The 17,121-nt window shown below is 39.7% G+C and overlaps 1 protein-coding gene across 3 annotated transcripts in view; it reads right to left on the minus strand.

Moving 5' to 3' along the window:
• The window catches only part of LOC144511993 (ELKS/Rab6-interacting/CAST family member 1-like), a 123,302-nt gene that overhangs the window by 5,103 nt on the left and 101,078 nt on the right, over positions 1-17,121 (minus strand). For all 3 annotated transcript variants that reach the window (XM_078242508.1, XM_078242509.1, XM_078242507.1), the window contains one exon: positions 12,566-12,751. In XM_078242508.1, coding sequence (XP_078098634.1) covers positions 12,566-12,751 — 186 coding nt within the window. The remainder of the gene's footprint in view (positions 1-12,565; positions 12,752-17,121) is intronic.

Consider the following 17,121-nt stretch of genomic DNA (forward strand, 5'->3'; position numbering starts at 1 on the left):
ATGAAATAATGTAAGTGGGCAGCGAGTTAATGTTGCCAGATCAATGACTTCTGTAAGAGTGTGTTTTAGATTGTTGGTGTTTGTGTCAGGATATGTATGTGTGTGTTAAGGAGATGCATTAGTGTAGGTGTTAGTGTAAGTGTGTGTGCGTTGTGCAGTGGTTTGACATGACAGGTGTGTGCACGGCATGCTGTTGCAAGCTCAAGTTCTGATTTACTGAGTGACAGAGAGAATTGTGGGAAGCAGAGAGACAGACAGAGGGAAGGGATAAGACGTGTGTGTGTGTGTGTGTGTGTGAGTGAGAGAGAGAGAGGGTTGGTTGAAGATGATTTTTTACTGCAGCCACTTAAGCTCCATTATCGTGATGGATCATTATCTGCCTTATCAGAGGCCTGTAGACACACACACACACACACACACACACACACACACACACACACACACACACACACCTCTTGCAAAAACATGTACATGCACACACAGGTTGAGAATGAGGGTAAGATATGTGTATGTGTGTGTGTGTGTGTGTGTGTGTGTGTGTGTGTGCATGTACATACTGACCCCACAACACACATTGCAGAGCTTGAACCTCTTTGCAAGGAATGCTAATGTTTTCTAAAGAAACCCTAACTCAGCAGAGAGAGATAGAGACAGAGAGATTAACAGGCAGAGAGAGAGAGAGAGAGAGAGAGAGAGAGAGAGAGAGAGAGAGAGAGAGAAACGGGTAGAGGTGGAAGACGAGAGCACAAATATATGATCTGACTGGAGTGCATTAGCCCATTCTTGAGCAAGTCAACTGGTTGGTGCAGACACCCATCTTACAAAGTTACTTGACTACAGTTTTTCCATTTACAGATAATTCTGAGGCCAGAGGTCTCTTTTTTTATATCGATAAACCATCTTGTCGTGAACAGCACAGCACTTCTTGGCTGTGCATTTTAAACAGTTAACTGCGCCTTGATTTGACTCATTTAGGGGAAATGATGTTCAATAAATCATGTGGTCCAGTCTCATATTTCCAAAGATCAGGGCTGCTTACAGTAAGGCCCACTGACCCACTTTTAGAAAAAACTGTACCAAGGGCTGCACAAATAATGTAGTCACTCCTCTAACGTACTCTTGAGAATGTTACAGATTCTGTTTTACTTCGAAGCAAGAAAAGTTATTTTAAGAAGAAAATAAAAACTTCTCAGTTTTGGGTGTAATTATAGTCAACATGTGAGAATGTATACATTTTATTTTATGTTTGAATCCTGAACTAGGTATAGAAAGTATAAGTATAGAAGCAAAATAACTGTTTTCCTACATTCCTATCCAATCCATAAGGCCCATTTTCCACCATAAAAACAAAACAAAACACGTCGTCGGCTACGAGTTTCATCTAATCTTAAACAAGTTTGGCACATAATATATTTGGATGACAATGACAAAAAAAAATTGTAATTAACTTTTATATATATATTTGAATAATTGCATTACTGCCTAAACATAAGCATGTAACAAGTACAGCGACAGAGCAGCACTGTCTGGTGGAACTATGTGGAGGGTAATAAAATACAAACTGAGGTGAAAGGGTGGACTGTTTCTGAAAAAAGAAAAACCTTTATGACAGACTCTTTTTTTTTAAAACAAAACCAGCAGGAAGACATAGGGGACGGAGAGGATGAGGATGTGGACATAGACAAAGTCTGGAGGGCAAAGTTTGACCTAATATTCCTCTGCAATAGCATACCAAGTTGCATGAGTAAAGATACGATCAGGAGGTTTGAAAAGGCCCCAGACTCCTCGACAGCAGCCCAGAGCAGTGCTATAGAAACACTATTATGAGTAAGAGCCAAGGGATAACGTATAGTAGGCCTATATTGTATTATAATCCCTGTCTCTCTTCCTGTCTCTATTTAAACCATTAGGTTCTTACAGGCTTACACTGTATAGACTGCTTTATAAGTTGGCCGCCTGTACTGCGCCAAGCCCAAAAGCGTCTGGGCCATGCGACAGAACGCGTGTGAATGAGTGTGTGTGTGTGTATGTGTGCTCTGTCGCATTCCAGTCCAGTTGTAGTCCAGGCAGTTCCACTTAAAACACAGGCTAACGAGCTGCAGTGGGAATAGAGCTTGAGGACTTGTACCTTAAACTGCTCCTGGAGGACTAACAAATACTGCAGTCCTTTAGCGTTAACAACTGAAAAAAAATACAAGGGAAGTGTGTGTTGTAGACAATTCTACATCACTTAGTAATTTTATTTTAACAGGTTATTCAATCAGCCAAATTGACTGTAGGAACATATTCATATTTATACGTTAGGCCTCTGGGAGCAGTTCGTTAGGAGGGGACAGAGTATTAAACACTCAAATCTAGGAGCTCTCCACCATCCTGTGCCTTGCTCATGAGCACTTGAAGTAAATGTTAAGGAAGGGGAGATGTTCAACTCCCCACCCTGCATTTCTGGGTCTGTCTGGGAACTTAAATCTATTAGTTCAATGCAAGTAGAGCTACACAATAGATGTGGGCTTGTGAATATAAGTGTGGTAACTACAGTGGAACACCTTCATAGAGAACAGGGGATTATAGAGCATATAAAAAAGACTTAAAACTGTAAACTGGCCCTCTAGGAGTAACTACACAAGGCTGGACTTAGGCTGCAGAAATAAACAGCAGAAACAGACTCCAGCATTGACTGTGTATAGGTGGAACCTCCCAGTAGGCCAATCTAAAAAGAAACTGATTCAATGTTAAGGTGTATAAGAAATAAAAAAAGAAAAAACAAACTACAGGTGTGGGGAGCCTGAGGTGCGTCTAAAGACAGCTGATCCAAAAAAAGATAGATATCAAGAGTAGTTTATCTCGATCTAAACCAAGATGCAAAGTCTGTGGCCAATGAGCAAATTTGGAAACATAACTGAGAGAAAGGCAGGTATATGAAGTACACTTACAGGCTGCTCATACAAAATGTTCAAACCAGACAGATTTTCCCTTTAAATGTTATTTTATTTTACAGTGTTTTCTTTCAATTCCATTCCATAATATTCCTATCCTGTTCACTTTCCTCCTGGCTTTACAAAGTCTCAACTATAACCACAACCTAAACCACAGATTTCATGTGCAATTCTGAATAAAAAAAATTAGAAAACTGGCTACATAACACACTGTATGCATGTGCAGCTGTACATTTTAAAGTTTCTCAATTGAAGTGTGTTTGTAAAAGTCAAAATGATTGTATGGCTGTCCATTGAAGGAACTTAAGGGAACGTCTGCAGCAATAACGGAGGAGAAATATGTGAAGCTGGACTTCCACAATGGCTGGCTTTGCAAACTAAGATTTAACGGCTTCAGATAGAGACAAGAAAAGTGTGAGAGTGGAGAGCATGTTTCTGTGTGTTAATTTAAGTCTATGGCCTTCAGCTGTCACCATCACCAGCTTGTTTTTCCATTAAAGACAAAAGAGGATGGAGAGACCGAAAGGTAGAGGATGGAAGAGAAATACAGTGATGTGTGACAGAGAGTCAGACAGAAAAGGGGGAAGCAGATTGATCAAGAGTGAGTGACAATAGCAAAGGATAGATGGAGTGGGAGAAATGGAAAGATGTAAAAGAATAGAAAAAAGGAAGGAGAGAGAAAGAGGACAGAAATCAAGGAGGGGGGGGGGAGAGAGAGTGATAACCAGAGACAGAGGGAAAGATCAAGGAAGAAAGACAGAAAAAAGCCAAATGCATGTAAAAAGAGGTCGACTGGTAAAGGCATTAAGCCTGGATTCAATAAATCTGCATAAAAACCCAGCAGTTAGTCTGTAATGACCAGCAAAGGCCTGTGTGTGTGTGTGTGTGTGTGTGTGTGTGTGTGTGTGTGTGTGTGTCTGTAAAATGGGCACTGAGGGTCGCCCATGTGTGTGGGTGCGTCTGACTGTCTCTCCTTTTGTCTGTGTTTCTGAATGTGTGTTCACTGTGTCTGTGTGTCTAATGGTCGTCGAGGACCTCAGCGTCGTATTTAGAGAGAAAACAATCATCTTTGGAGCAGGAAGCAGAGCTGCCTAATGAAAGCCAAGAGAGACCCCAGACCACAACGCAGCACAAATGGATGGGTCTGACTCTCTCAGCTCTAGACAACCCCCTCAAACCTCCTTACTCTACCTCCTTCGCCCTCTGTCTTCACTCCACTCCACTTTTACAATTTAATTTGCACAGACAAAAACACTTTTGCTTTTCAATATGGTGGCTGTAAGCGTGCTGTAAATGGCTGAGGCCCAGCCTACATCCAGGACATGGTCAAACCATACACCCCAGCCTGTCCACTATGCTCTGCTACTGCCAAATGGCTTACTACTCCCTCAATACGAAGGGGGCCGGCTACCGCGCTACAAAGTCATGACTGTTTGCTGTCCTGGCTCCACAATGGCGGAATGAGCTCCCATCAGGAAAGCAGGAACTTTACACAGCTTCCGTCGCAGACTGAAAACTCATCTGTTGAGACTCCACTTTGGCCCATAAAAATCAGCATTTGTTGAAGTTGGTGACCTTGCATGAGGATGGGGATGTCACTTTGGATAAAAGCGTCAGCTGCATAAATGTAATTTAATTTCTTTTTGGGGTTTTAAGGCCAAGTCCAAGTCAAATGTTTTCCTAAGTTAATTGCAAGTCAAAACTGAAAATTAAATGACAGTATTTGAACATTATCCTTGCAAAACTATTAACTGTATTAGTAATTTCAATGCAGAGGCCTTATCATTAAATGTTCAAGTTGTAACCATCACAGACAAGACAAGCAGACCTACTGCTGTCAAAGACAGGAAGTATAATGGCAACTCCAGGATTGTTATCATTTGGAAACTTTCTGTCATGCACACCTACACATGCAGACTATCAAACTAACAATAATGACTTTTTTTATTATCACATGTACAGACACACACATTAAGCCAGTACAATTGTAATAGTCACCCTTTACATTATCAGCTGTGATGTTTAAATTCCAGCTCCACCCCTTCCTGTTTTTGTATCGCCTGTCAATCCAAATTTACCCAATCAGTGACCTTGAAGCTGTGAGGGCTCGACACACACACACACACACACACACACACACACACACACACACACACACACACACACAGTTCCTTCATAGTCTGCCAGTCTGTAAAGGGTATCACTTAGCTATAGGGCATCAGGCTACAGAGCTGAAACAACAATGATTGCATATATTTGAAACCTAAAAGGTTGTATTTTATATGCAAAGACAAGCTTTCTTTATATAACACTTCAGAGGTGTTTGTAGTTTAAAATATTTAGTTTATGTAAATAACCAGAATGACCCAACTTTGACCACATACTGTATAGAACTATTGTACTGTCAATCTCACTGTTAGCCTCTCCACCTACTGTAACAGCCTCACAGTCTGCTCTGGTTTTCTCTTCCTCAAAAATATTCAATGATTGCTTCTAGGTCAGTTTCTATAGTGTTCTGATATCAGCAAGGATTCACAGAGTTTAAAGTCATCATGGCTGTAGCAGCATATTCGTACTGTTTTCCCGTGTTGGAAGTTTGTTGTAAAGTCATTTGATTCACTTCAGTTGTCTGATAAGCCGCCAGGCCCTGTAAGATACCTTGTTGTATAACCTTATAAATGTATGTATAGGAAGCCAAAGAGAAAATATGTATTCCCGTCTTCTATTTGGAGTTTAAACTGCAACAACAATGACATTTTAAGTAATTGTGTGGCATTTTCCTTCATTACTTCATTGTAGAGTTGTAAATATGTGGACTCAATTTTCACTGAGGTTACTGCAGCTTGCGTTTGCTCAGAAACGCTCGCAGCCACTCACTGGGAGCTGGTTTTGCTTTTAGCAGATAGAGGGTCATGGGCTGACAATTCATACTGAATTCATAAGAGCAGCTATATTATGTCTGACTCAGCCAACAACACTTAATACGTTTTTTACAATACCATACGCATGCAAATGTACACACACACACACACACACAATGTGTTAAATTGGTTTTAGCTTTTCATGTACAGATATGCATATACCAAAAACAGGCTATTTCTTATACCTTCACATTCCAGGCCAGGGAGGGAGACATAGGTGAAAGAGAGTGTGTGTGTGTGTGTGTGTGTGTGTGTGTGTGTGTGTAAGTGTGGAATATGATGCCAGTTCTCCTTAGTGCTCATTAGAGAAGTCATTGAGCCATAAAGGTTATTATTATGACTATGGCACAGAAAACAGCTCTTTTAGTAAAACCTCACTTTTGGAATCCGTGTTACTTTTGTAGTTCAGCTGAGGTTAAAGAGAGACATGGAAACAAATACACAGGAACAGACGACTGAAAAAAATATAGTCCAAGCAACAGTACAGAAGAAACACGAGAGACGAGTCAGACACTCAAATGTCAAATTTAAATGACAATGACCTAATGCTTTGGCAGCTCAGAAAAGCCAAACTGCAGTAAAAAGAGTACATCTTCACTAGTAAGTCAATCAATCAGCTGCATTTCACCAGGTTCACTATATTGCTTTCCCCAGCAGTTGGTTTCAGTTAAACATTCTCTTGCTAATAGCAACCACTGGCACAGTTCCAGAGCAGTTGCCGTTTTACTAGTCTATGGTCTATATCCTTGACGTTCCACTTCCGGGATTGCTCCGGTGCCGCAGGAAATTCCGCCGGATGCATGTATTTTCGCTGATGTCCGTTTCCTTTGGGTTGGAATTTTAAACTCCGGTGGATTTATGATGACTATGGTTGACTCTTCACTCTTCAGATCTCTGCATGGTAAATTGAGACAGCTAGCTAGACTATCTGTCCAATCTGAGCTTTCTCTCGCACGACTATTTTACAGCGGCTCCGTGCAGAGCTTAGCGCCGCCCATGACGATTGTGATTGGTTTAAAGAAATGCCAATAAACCAGAACACGTTTTTCTCCCATCCCGGAATGCTGTTTGGACTAGCCAGACTGTCCTCCGCTCCGCAGCGTGTGGATGGTCTGACAAAGCGAGACTACAGTTTTACTGACATTGTATCTGCCATTTTATCAGATGTACCACCGATCAAATATTGACAGGCATCTTTCATCTGCTCTTTTTATTACAGCTGTTTTGTGATTGTTTATAAGAGTCTACAGCTATGCTTGGAGCTCTGCAGGACTGTACTAAGGCCCAGCGGGGCTTTTAGCTAAATTCTGATTTAAACATGCTAACAAGCTCACAATGACAACGCTAACATGCTGATGTTTAGTAGGTATGATGCTTCAAATATTCACCATCGAAGTTTAGCTTAGCTTATTTGCTAATTAGCACTAAACACTAAAGTCCAACTGAAGCTGATGAGTTACAATTCATATATGTGGGGTACAGGAATGTGAATACCAAATTTCATGGCAATGCATCCAATAGTTAACAATAGGCATTTCACTCAAAATCACAAATGTCAACCACATGGTAGCGCTAGAGGAAACATCTGAGAATCACTAAAGTCTGAGGACAAAATCAAATGTCTGAATCAAAATCATGGCAATCTAGCTTGTTGCTTTACTACAAGTCTCTTATTTTCTCGTTTTGCTTTAATAGCCACAGAAATGGAAATGATTACTAAAAAAAATGAAACTACACTGAAATTACTTAACTGGAAGATGACATGCAATAAATGTCCAAGGCTGCATCTGAACCCAGATCGTCACTTTCAAATGGAACAAACATTAGCACAAATTAAGGAAGGCTGTAACAATATCTTTCATTGTTGTATTGTTCAATAAAAGGCTCTTGATTTACTTCACATGATGGACTAAAACATGCATTTTGTTCAAAATCTGCTGACCAATGCGGTGCTGTGGTTGTTCTGCTGAGATATCTTCTATTTTTGCCACAACAACTGGGTGTCTTTTTGAAGCAAAGCTTTTGTTCTGCTACATCTGCTGTTGAGAAATAAGCTGAAACATGTCGAGAAAAACTCTAAAAAAAAATTTAACTTTCATGATAAAGGCACAGTGGGTCACTCCTTACTTTTGCTGTTTTTAAAGTATAGTGGTTATATTGATAACTTATATAACCTAATAAATCTTTTATTTGGAGTTTTTTTTTAATACTCAAGGTTTTTCTGTACTGTTAAACCTATCTACAGTAATATAATCAGTTTATCTTATCAGCACAGAAAGCAGGGATTTCATTCTGTGTGCCTGAATTTACTGCTGAGGCTCCTTTAGGGTTTCTTGCTCTTGATGCAACCAGTTATCTGTACTGGGAGGTGCCCTGTTGATAAGCCCTAACGACTAACTTGTTCTCACCCACCACCCTTTCCTCTAACATGTGAGCCAGCCTTGTTTGTCGGCTCTCGCTCCAGAGTTACATCAGACACCGTGTTAGTAAAATGAATCTCAGTAGTAAAAGTACAAATAACCAGAGATATATTTACTTTAGTAAAAGAAGTTCAACAATGACAACCCTACTTAAGTAAAAGTAAAAAGTACCTGATTTTAAATGTACTTTAAGTATTAAAAGTAAAACGATTTATTCTCTTAATGTCTATATTCTAATAATTAAAAACAAACATTTTAATTAAGTTAGTTTTAGGTTAATGTAATTGTGCTTACCATCTGTGGCCCAGTTTACATTCTGACTTACAATTCTGGTTATCTATCAGGGTGATCTGCATGAAGCTCGACTTTGCATTTTTTCCCATGGGACAGTGAATGCTGCACACATTTATTAAGCGAGAACACACGGGCTTGGACAACAAGTACGTGGCTTCACAGCTGAGGAGGACCGGGAGTGTTTTTAAGATAAATATACAGGTTGTATATTAACCCGATTTGAAAGCATGCTTCACATATGACCAAGCACAGTATCGGGAGCAGCAGCAGTAACAGGAGCAGCGGTAGTACTGGGAGCGGTACGCGCCTGGCCAATAAACGCTATTGAAGGGCGGGTCTTGGCGTGGCCATAGTGGGATTCGTAAATTCGCGAGTGGCACCGGGAGCTGGACGGCCGCTGCTGAAGGCTTCCCTGCGGACTGCAAATGTGTGACGGTCAGGAAGACGTTTTGGCAGGGGGGAAAAACTGATCAGAAAATGTAACACAAATGTAACGGAACGTTGTAGAAATGTAGTGGAGGAGAAAGTATAGATAATTGCTGCAAAATGTAACGAAGTAAAAGTCAAAAGTATGCACTATTGATTGTACTTAAGTAAAGTACAGATACGTGAAAAATGTACTAAGTACAGTAACAAAGTATTTGTACTTCGTTACATTCCACCACTGGTAAAATGTTTGAGCTAGTAACATGTTACAGGAGCAGACTGTCAGGTACACAAGCCTCCAGTGGTCATCCATGATTGTAGTCATGTTAATGCACTTGTGGGCACGGAATATGTCGGTTTCCATGTGTCTGCCCACGTGTGTTTTACATGCTATTTTAGTATGATCCTTAATGGCTTTACAGAGTGCCAGGCATTTTAACAGAGCCAGGGAGAAGCTTGTAAAACACACACACACACACACACACACACACACACACACACACACACACACACACACACACACACACACACACACTTTCACCACAAGACAGAGAAGAGAGGCTGGCCCACTGGAACATGGCAGTCTGGAGGGGACTGTGTGTGCAATAAGAGGGTCAGCCAGGGTGATGGTGACACATGATGAAGGAAAACGAGAAATGCGGGCCTGAATGAAAGACAGGCAGTGTGTGTCTGCGATTGTGTGTAGGCAGGGTCGGGTTCGAAAGCAGACACATGGTGCCGAGTGGCACTGTCTGGGTACAGGTGGGTTTGGACAGAGAGAAGCAAAAATATTCAAACTGTGATGTTGTTAAGGGAAAGGGAGAGAAAAAAGAACCACTTACATTTAAAAAAAAAAAAATCACTAGCGAGATAGTGAGAGTAAAAGGTAATGATGATAGAGGCACTTTAGAGGACAAATAAGGGAAAGAGGAATGGTCTTCCTTAGGGCAAAGAAAAAATAAAGGCCTGAAGAAAGAAGGAAGTTAAGAGAGTGATGGCAGAAGACAACATGATGAAGAGGATACAAGAATGTAATGAAAGAAAAGTTTTTACCCAAAAGCTAAAACCTTAGAATAGAAGAAGTGTCCTAGTTGCTCTGCAAACATTATAATTAACTCCTTTTTTCCCACCAAACTTTGACCAAACAATTCAACGAGCACTCTCTGAAATAACTCTTTTTGGTTTTATCTCTAATTTTGTATTTTAGGATAACCTCACACGTTAGAAAACCCGTATTTATGCCATTCTTCAGGCAATGACATTCCTTAACAAGTAGTTGGCTAAATTTAACCAGCCCTTAAACATAGATCATCATTACGAATCAGAGTATGAGTCATTTTGCAGCAGATAGATATGTTGCAACTTCTTAACTTGACAATCTTTTCTGTGATGGACTATTTTCCTCAAGAGCCCGAATCAAATCTGCAGAAGGCACCTAAACAATTGAAAACACTGTAGCATGTCTTGATAATGTTTAGCAGTAATGTAACGTATAGCTACGTGATTTGTGGTAAATTGGTTTTTAAGATCTTTTTTTTTTTTTTGCCTCAGTTGTAAATTTGGTTGGACGTGGCCACAAGCACACTTTGGTCTAAATGTTTTAAATATTTTTTAAATGTTTTTTTTTTTAAATAACTATAAGGTAGGAATGAAACTGCAGGGTAGTTAGCTGGTCGTCTAAAAGCATTCAATCTGCTGTTTCACAGCAACCCACATGATTAGTTTTAATTCAGAGTAAGTTTTTCTTAACAAAAATGTGGACCCGCAGCCTCTGGACCACAGATTACTGTCTGCATTTGGGCTGATGATGAAAAATACGTAGAGTAATTGTTTGTCCGTGAAAGTCACCCATTGCATTCCTCTGTACCTTTAATGTACATGGTGATTAAGTGGCAACTTAATTCAATATATTCAAAGTTTATTTAAAGTGACACAATGCTATGCTGTGCCATATCTGAAGCACTCATGCTAAACCGAGACATATCCCAGCATTAAGACATACAATAGAGCTTTCATGAGGACTGTAGGAAACTAGTCCTGCTGTACCCCAACCACACACTCTGTCACACTGCTCTGTGAGTATGTGTGTGCGCGTGTGTGTGTCTAGAGTTACCATTTTTCAATGTATACCACATGTAGCGACCATGTATCGCCTGATATGTTTTCAATATGGAGGAAAAAGACAAGAGCAAAAGAGAGAGCGAGAGAGAGAGAGAGAGACATGGGGAAGCCATAGACAGCCACAACATTTAAAAATTTAATCATATGCTGTTTATATTCAATATCAGAAAACACAACTGGTTACCATGACAATGGAGCTATATCGAGGCGAGCAGGCAAGCCAACCTTTCCTCAACTTTCCCTAAAGGCGCTGACACACCAAGCCGATAATCGGCCGTTGGGACAGTCTGGCGAGGTCAGTGACTCAAATCTGTTCGGTGTGTTCCGTGCCGTCGTCCGTCCAAGGGGCCGTCGGCCTTCATTTTGGCCGATTTGACATGTATAATCGGTGGGGCGGGCACTGCCGGCAGTCGGACTCAAATGACCCATCTGATTGGTAGAGTGCTAACCCGGAAACGGGGAGCGGAATGAGCGTGACTAGAGCCTCTCAAAATCGGACGAAAATCTTTTAAACTAACCTTTGTCGATCTGAAATGAAGACATATTCAGCAACTGCATGGCCTATTTCTCGCTTAAAATGTTTTCAGAAACACGTTTCGGTGAACTATTTTAGTACAATATGAGATCGTATTCTGAACAAGTCTGTCTTTGAATTTCCGGAGAAACCAGACCCACGTGATGCGTTCGTCCAATCAGCTGCCGGTGTTCATTTTTGGGCGACAATACAGATTAGCGCCGCCTGCTGTTATGGAGACGTATTACGTGACGTCGCTTTGGTGTGTTCCGAGGCACTTTTTTGACCAATTTGGGAAGACTGATCAGCCCAACTGCCTTTTCTACCGAGGGTCGGCCGTCTGGTCAGTGTGTCTGCAGCTTTAGCCTCACCTTTTCTTTCTTTATCCTCATTCCACTTGTCTTTGCTCTCCTCCCACTCTCAGATGACAACTCTTTCGACAGTTAAATAATAAATATACTATTCTCTCCCCTCTTTGCTCCACATATAAACCACCAAACCTTCTCCTGCTGCCAAAAACTCGAAGCAGAGTTTACTCCCTGTAAAATAAAACGTCTAAAACAGTATTTGTTCCGCAGCCAGGAGCTTGTCGTCAGGTGACCCGCTGGAGTAAATCTTTTCAATAATGTCAAAGGCAGCGCCAAAAACCTGCCAGGCTGACCAGTGTGTGCCCACTCCTACACACACATCCACACAGTTACAGAGACACACACACAAACACACACACACACACACACACACACACACACACAGTGGCTGATTTTAGGAAATGATAGATTGGATGTGACAAAATGTCCACACTTTATTCCATATTCACTCTCTCACACACATGGAGGACTGACAAATGTCTTCATTTTGCATGATTTCCCCCCCTCATCTTTCAGAAGTGCACACACGCTGTGCACACACACACACACACACACACAGTCTCACCTGTTCCTGCGTCATGCTGTGCAGCTGCGTATGCCAGGAGGCGGAGTCAGAGCGGTGATAGGCGGGGGGTGGGGCGAAGTCCTGCAGTATGACTGGGTCTCGCTCCTGACACAGTGAGGTCAGGTGACTGATGTACAGCTTCAGTTTACTGCGATTCTGATTGAGATCCAGGAGAGGAGAGAGAATCTGAAGGAGGAAGGGAATGATAGGGGACAAAAATGAGAGCAATACATTTATATAATATAACGACAAAAATGGTCAATACTGCCCATGATAACTGCTTAAAAGATTTTACCAGAATACAAACACAGAAAGTCTTAACAGAGAGAGAGACAGAGAGAGAAAGCGGTGGCTGAGGACAGTGAATGCTGTTAGTTATGGCTATTATTTTATTCTTAGATTATTATTAATTATAATATATCTGTTCACTCTATTTAATTACAAGCCTCCTGGACACAGAGAATAAAAGAACACTCAGGTGCATATACTATATAGACAGTTAACTAATTAACCCCAATGCAAAACACCTGCTTCTATGTATTTGGTTGAAATCACTCGTTTACTCATTTACGGCTCCGTGTACTACAGTCACTCAATAGTTTACTCCATAGAAAGCCGTAAATTCAGATTTTACACACTTATGAATCATCATTTTGTGTCATCACAGACAGATATAGGGTCACTTTTTGGGTTCTATAAATTTGGACACTGCAGTCTATGTCTTTCAAGCAAGTATCTTAGCCATGTCTGCATTTCACAGTGTAGCTCATGGTACGAACTGTGTGCAACGCCAAACAAGTTAAATGGCGACTAAACATGAGAGCTAACATTTAGGCTGAGGTGAGATGAAAACAGGACGGCCTGTTGTTAAAAAGTCACAAAAGGTCAGAAAGAAATCTAAATACCATGAGATAGTAGTGCTGATTACTCTAGAACCCCTTGTTGAATGTGGTTAGTCAGTAATCTGATTTCATCACAAGCATATTTCTTCTATATTTTAATTAAAAGGACCTATTGACTGATGTGAAAGCTGCTGCTTCAAAATATATTTTAAAATACACTTTTAAGACGCACAGGGAAGTGTATATATCTAGCTGTGTTAACTACATTTTTATGTATTTTCTGACGTGGCCATTTATACAACAGTGACCAAAACATGGAGTCAACTAACTGCAATGTATCATTTTATTTCACAAATTCTATTTCTTTGCATATAGAGAATTGATCCAGACTGCAATCCAGAGTTAACACCTTCGATAAAACTGAGAGATTCAAATCTTATTCCCACGTTTAACATTTGACATTTCACAGGGGCTATGACTAATGTGTGTGTCTGTGTGTGTCGGAATGAGGGTCAGACGAACAGTTACACACATTTTGGGGGACAAGACCCCCCGAAAGACACATATACACACACAGATAAGACACACAGACTATTCTCCTTTGGGAATCGAAGGATTTAAGTGCAGAGGAAGCATGTTAAGAGGGCTGTGCTCCATGCTCATCATCACTCAGCACGCACGCACGCACGCACGCACGCACGCATGCACGCACACACGCACACACACGCACGCACACACACACACACACACACACACACGATCAAGAGTTTCAACGGCAGGAGCCATTCACTCTATGTACTTTATCTCATCTTTAACCTGATTCTCTCTTTACCATTTACTGTTACAAGAATTGTAAATATGCAATGAGATGTCAAATGTTTCAACTTGACTTGTATTCTTCATGCATTTAATTCAGACTGCAGACTCATCTGTCCACATACATTTTTACACTGATGTGTAGTGTGCAGGTTTTCAGTCAGAATGAATTATAGATTCTTTTTTAATGTAAAATACATTTTTTGTGATTTGTCTGCAGCTGTTTGTTAAAACTGTATATCAAGATAAGATGACTGTGCAAGGAATATTACCGTAAAATGCACGTAACCATACTGATGATACTCCATGCCACGTCAGCTCACTGGTTAAACTAACCAAGCATGGGTTAAACTTACTACAAACAGATGACGGTTTTAAAGAGGAAATAATAAAAATAGAATACTATAAGAAATACATGAATATATAGAATAATGGACTTTACATTGTCACTTCCATCTTGTCCATTTTAAAACAAATATGAGGACACCTTGTAGTACATTGTTGCTTATATGCTGCATTTACTGCACTAAATAAAGTGACTCTGATGCTGTCTCATTGCTTGCATGTTGTATTTAAAATGACTGATGTAATAAAAAACAACAGGAAATGTACCTAACTCAGACACAAGGCTTTAACATGTTCTAAATCTGAAAGCCAGTCTAAGCTGTCAATCAGTGAAAAAACTATATATATATATATATATATATATATATATATATATATATATATATATATATATATATATATATATATATGTGTGTGTGTAATATTTTCAGATTACATTATGTGGCTGACATTAAAGATAAAGATCAGCCACTTCTTTCTACAACAGTCGAGAACCCTTTTGCAATTATGTAAGCATGTAATTGCTGCCCTGATTAAAAAAAACAATGCAACTGATCTCAGCTGGTATTCTGTCTGTAATGGAGGGGAAAATGTCTAAGTGACCCCAAACTTTTGACCGATTGTGTGTGTGTGTGTGTGTGTGTGTGTGTGTGTGTGTGTGTATATATATATATATATATATCTATATATATATATATATATATATATATATATATATATATATCTATATATATATAGATATATATATCCAACATTCATTATTCAATAACTACATGTGTTTGAGCATCCAGGCAAACAAATGAAATAACTATGAACTATGAAATGTCGGTGGTTTTGTGGGGTAAAAAATCTTATTGCACACTCTCCTCCAGCAGCATTGGTGCAACAATGAAAGCTGACAGTAAATCAAAGTAACTGTCACTTCTGATTCTGTGTCATTATTTACTACAAAAACAACACACACACACACACACACACACACACACACACACACACACACACACACACACACACACACACACACACAGGGCCGTTATCAATGTTGTAAATAACTCTAGTTACAGTATTTCCCAGTGAGAACCTGCCAGTAGGTTACAGTCCATTACGAAATGCATTACTGAACATTTCCCTCCGGAGGAGAGGGAAGGAAAGAGAAGCAAAGAGAAAAGAGTTTGAAGGCTGCAGGGATCCTACTACACATTCTGTATTTCAGAATACCTCTGTTGCTGTATGTTATGATGTATGCTGACAGCGTTAAGGCAACAGGGACAGTTGTCGCTCAAAGACTGTTGTGTAATATACCTCTCTTTAAATCTGGCTTTAATGCTTTAAAAACATCCTCAACATATGTGCAACAGCTGTTCTCTCACACTTTCTAATCCAGACTATTCTGTCAGAAATCTTTAAGAAAAGACCTGCAGCAAAGCTCTGTGGATCAAATGCAAGACAAATGAGAAACAGACAGAAAGAATGGAAGGAATGATGGCAATATAAGAAAGACATTTAGAGAGAAATAACACCAGTGTTTTCTTTTCCTTTTTCAAGAAATATGTAATGACTAACAGAAACAAATATCTAAAAAAAAAGCATGAATTTGTTCCAGTAATAATAATGTGAAATATGAACAAAACCCTGACTTCTGAAAGTCTTTGCAGGACTTTAAGTCTTTGAATTCACAGATTTTATTAAGGTGTGCAGTATGTATGTGCCTACATGTTTTTATTGTATTACACATTACACAACCCGCAATGGTCAACATATGCAGTGTGTGTGTACATTTAATGAGTCCACAGTGTTTTGTACTATGAAACAATCCCAGAGGAGACATCATTTTATACGGCACTGTGTGTGCATGTTTGTGCCTCTTTATTAGCCTCCCATGCCTGCCGACCAGACTCTTACTGTGCTATGAAACAACTCCAAAGAGCGCCCTCAGCTAGCCTCACTCACTGGCCACATTTAAAAAAAACAACAAAAAAAAGCTTTATACATGAAATCAAGATTTTTGTTTCTCCACAGATCTCTCGGACACACACGCACGCACACACAAAGTGTGGAACATGCAAACCATAGGCACTCAAATTGATCTGAAAGATCCACTTTCCCATAAAAATACCTACAGAAAACAAATAAAGATTCCTCTTTATTCACCTCTTTTTCTTTTGTATATATATATATATATATATATATATATATATATATATACACATACAAAAGGATTCGATCCAATGATTCAAGGATTATCAAAAGGAATTGCAGGTGAATTTTATGTATGGGAATTGCCCTTTGTTTTCTATGAGAAAAAACAAACAAACACTAAAGAGCTGAAATCAACTTAACCAGTATAGCAAGTATTTATTCTTTTTTTCTTATGATTGTATTCTGCCAAGTAATAACTAACTTCACTAATTATTGAACTAACATCAGCAGTAATGTCAAAATTCAATATTTTTGTTACCTCCAGTGAAGCTATCATCAGTGGACTTTCATACAGATCAACTTTGTGAGATCTTGTTTGATATAACAAGTCAGAGCTTTGTTATTAATTAAGTC

This window comes from Sander vitreus, chromosome 23 (genome assembly GCF_031162955.1).
Source record: "Sander vitreus isolate 19-12246 chromosome 23, sanVit1, whole genome shotgun sequence".
Classification (NCBI taxonomy): Eukaryota; Metazoa; Chordata; class Actinopteri; order Perciformes; family Percidae; genus Sander; species Sander vitreus.